The sequence below is a fragment of the Halyomorpha halys genome, unplaced genomic scaffold, assembly GCF_000696795.3.
Source record: "Halyomorpha halys isolate HHAL.00 unplaced genomic scaffold, Hhal_1.1 Scaffold1371.1, whole genome shotgun sequence".
In the NCBI taxonomy this organism is placed as follows: domain Eukaryota; kingdom Metazoa; phylum Arthropoda; class Insecta; order Hemiptera; family Pentatomidae; genus Halyomorpha; species Halyomorpha halys.
Genome location: NW_027116272.1, coordinates 83,220 through 86,480, shown reverse-complemented (window position 1 = coordinate 86,480; position 3,261 = coordinate 83,220). Strand labels below are relative to the sequence as shown.

At 25.0% G+C, this 3,261-nt stretch overlaps 1 protein-coding gene across 1 annotated transcript in view; it reads left to right on the top strand.

The window, feature by feature from the left end:
* Positions 1–3,020, top strand: part of LOC106689476 (cytoplasmic dynein 2 heavy chain 1) — a 59,131-nt gene extending 56,111 nt beyond the window's left edge. Inside the window, exons 10-11 of the mRNA XM_024362905.2 lie at positions 882–1,086; positions 2,790–3,020. Coding sequence (XP_024218673.2) covers positions 882–1,086; positions 2,790–2,942 — 358 coding nt within the window. The 3' untranslated portion in view covers positions 2,943–3,020. The remainder of the gene's footprint in view (positions 1–881; positions 1,087–2,789) is intronic.
* The last annotated feature ends 241 nt before the right edge of the window (positions 3,021–3,261 follow it).

The window sequence follows — 3,261 nt, the reverse complement described above, 5'->3', positions numbered from 1 at the left end:
TATTAATTATATACTATAATACTACATAGCCAGGATTATGAAATGAAATGAAAAAATAATTTTATTCTGGAACATATGTCCCCTAAGAATAAATACATGGTTGAAATATTAAGATTTTTATCTGGCAAGGATTTACAAATTTTTAGATAGTAGAATGAAATAACATTGGAATATTGGCTTTACTACTTTTTATAATGTTAATGAATATATGCCTATTTATTTGACTACAATGATGTGGAGGTTTGGTTATACAATAAGTGAAGGAATAGGAAGGATTATGTGTATGTAGAAAAAATTACCCTCTCTCTCCTCGAAAATTGAAGGTTTTATGCTTCAAGGTACATAGAATACCAAAACTGAATATAAAAAAATCTGTCCATCCACTGCCTGTTGCTTTTCTTCGAGACTACAAGGCTAATTTTTTTTAATTGACACCAAAGTCACAGCTTATCCCATAATGTTCCTCAAAATTCAACTTTACTATTGTGGATATTAAAAATTTTTTAGAGCTTAAGTGACGATATCTTTTTAATTCTGTTAATTTATTTTTGTGTTAGTGTTTTTTTTTTTTATATTTACCCTTAATGAGTGGTTCTATTAATTGGTCAAATCAATCTTTACCTTATGTGTCCAGATCCTTCACAGTAATTGATAATTGTAATTATTAAATGACATAACATGATTTAATAAATTTGAAGTGTTTGAGAACTATCAACCTTAGATCAACTTATTTATTATCTATTAATCAACTTTGAAAATATCTGAAATTAATTATTTTAACAATTTATTAGTTTTTGATGAGAATTTTACTTATTTTTTTCTTTTATGGTAATAAAGCATTTTTTTTATTAATGCCAATCTAAATTTACATTTTTAACTAGATACTTCAATACAGCATTGGAAGATCTATTTCTCCACACATCTATTGGCAAAACTACTGCTTCTATTTTTGAAGGATCTGTTGTAATAAGTGGTTTATTATTGGAAGGTGCTTATATCTCAAACAATCAGCTTAAAGAAAATTTGGAAGAATCGCCTAGTGTTTCATTGGTACCTGAGATATTATTGTCATGGAAAAGCTCAAAGGTTTATTTTTTCTATTTTTTATTTGATTTCCTTTTAAACCATGTTTGTTAATATTATGCAGTTAACTAAATTATTAAATAAAATATAATGTGTAGAAGAAAATCTCCAAACACTGAATATGGTTAATTCTTCAAAAACAGTTATAGTTGGTAATAGTAAACTGGTTAAATAAAAAAATATATGTATACGTATAAATATAATTTGTCTTGATTCATAAACTATTGTAAAATAAATTAGAAGAAAAAGGTTTTTGTTCAATTATAATAACTACTACAAATAAGAAATAACTATTGGGAAATAAATAATTTTAGTATATTTAAATTAAATTCTCGCTTAACAGCTATAAACAGATAACAATTTGTTATCAAACTACAATTATTAGGAGAGCTATTTAACAAATTATTATTATATACGAAAAACTTCTGTTGTAATAAGTGAAAGTGAAGTTATGTCATACCTCACTTGGTCTTTCAAAGAATCTATTATCCTTATCTTTCCGTAAAAATTGCAGATTTATAAAGCTAGTATTGCAGAGTTCAGTCATTGGAGTCTGATAAATATGGGTATGAAGATTCAGAATCAAAGTTTTGCAAATCACTCCCTCATATATATAATGCTATGAAAGTTTTTGAACAATGTCACATTTCAAATAATTTAAACCCATTTTGATATGACTGTTTCCGTGAACAGGAAAAAAAAATAGGTGCAGGAAGTTATTTTTAGTGAAAATTCCATATTATGGTTAGATGCAGACATAGCTATATCGTTTTGAAAATTTACCCTGTTCTCATAAAAAAAAAAAAAAAACAATTAAAAACAAGCATTCTGTTAATAAAAAAGGCATTTAATATTTTTCAAGTGATAAAATAAAAAAATATCCAATCAGTAAACAAAGCATCTGTTATTGTATTTTTTTTTGGCATTTTACTTAATTTAAATCAATTGGCTTCCTATGATAGATTGAAGAAATATCTACTTTGGTAGTTACTTAATAATGTTTTATTAAACCAATGGCATAAAGAAGATGTAAGTATAACTTAATAAATGAATACTGTACTGTGCTTGTATCATCAACCTCCATTTTGAAAATGATTTTCTGGGAATAATACAGGAGAGGAAAAATTTGTTAAAATTAAGAAATCAATTTCCAAATTTAATACGTATTTCTCATATTGATAACTTGAGACAATGTTTTTTTTTTTAATAATTTTCAAAAATTGGAGTGATTTAAGTCTAGAGGAAAATAAAGTACTACATTTAAACATTCACCTTGAATTTATGTATCGTTCCTGATCCCATCTTAAACTACTTCGTTTATTTGATTTTTTCTCCTCAAAATGTGTAATAATAAGCGTACAAGCTATTACTTCTGATTTTTTAAACTGTATTGAATTTTCCATCATGAAGGTTGAAACAGAATTCATCTAGAAAGTAACTTTTAAGCCTCGACTATAGGCAACTTAAATTTTCCCTGATTGAATCTGTTATAAGTTGACTGTTGAAGTTGTATAAGTTGATCTTGAATATATTAGTTGATCCTTCATTCATTTTTATGGAAGAAAATTAAAAAAAAAAAAAAATTCTATCTATATTCCTACAGATATAGTATAAGCATTGACAAAAATTTTCAGGTTTCATTTACAACTATAAGTACATAATTATAGGAATAAATTATAATATAATAATTTTATTTTTATTTACAGGAAAATAACTTAGAAGATATTTCATATGTATCTATTCCTCTATATTTGACAGATAGAAGAGATAAAGTAATAGCAGATTTATTAATACCTTGCAAAAAACAAGAAATTGACAAATGGATTCTAGCAGGAGCAGCATTTTATACTAAGTTATAGGATGAATTATTAAAATTGAAAATGTATGCTTTATTCCTTTTGATTATGATAAAATAAAGACTGTGATTAAATAAAAACATTAACAATAATAATTTTTATTTAGTAATATGTTATCCTTTTTCTTTGAAGAAAATGTTTTCACGAGATGATGTTCGCATATAATTAAACTTTTAACTATGTGTGAACTATAATATTTGTTAAATGTTATTATAGCATGTCTTATGTTTAATTTCTCATATCAATGGCTTATTTGATTATTGATTATTATTAGAATACAAACAGCCAAATTTGTATTCTATGAAAATGAAAAAAAAGGTTA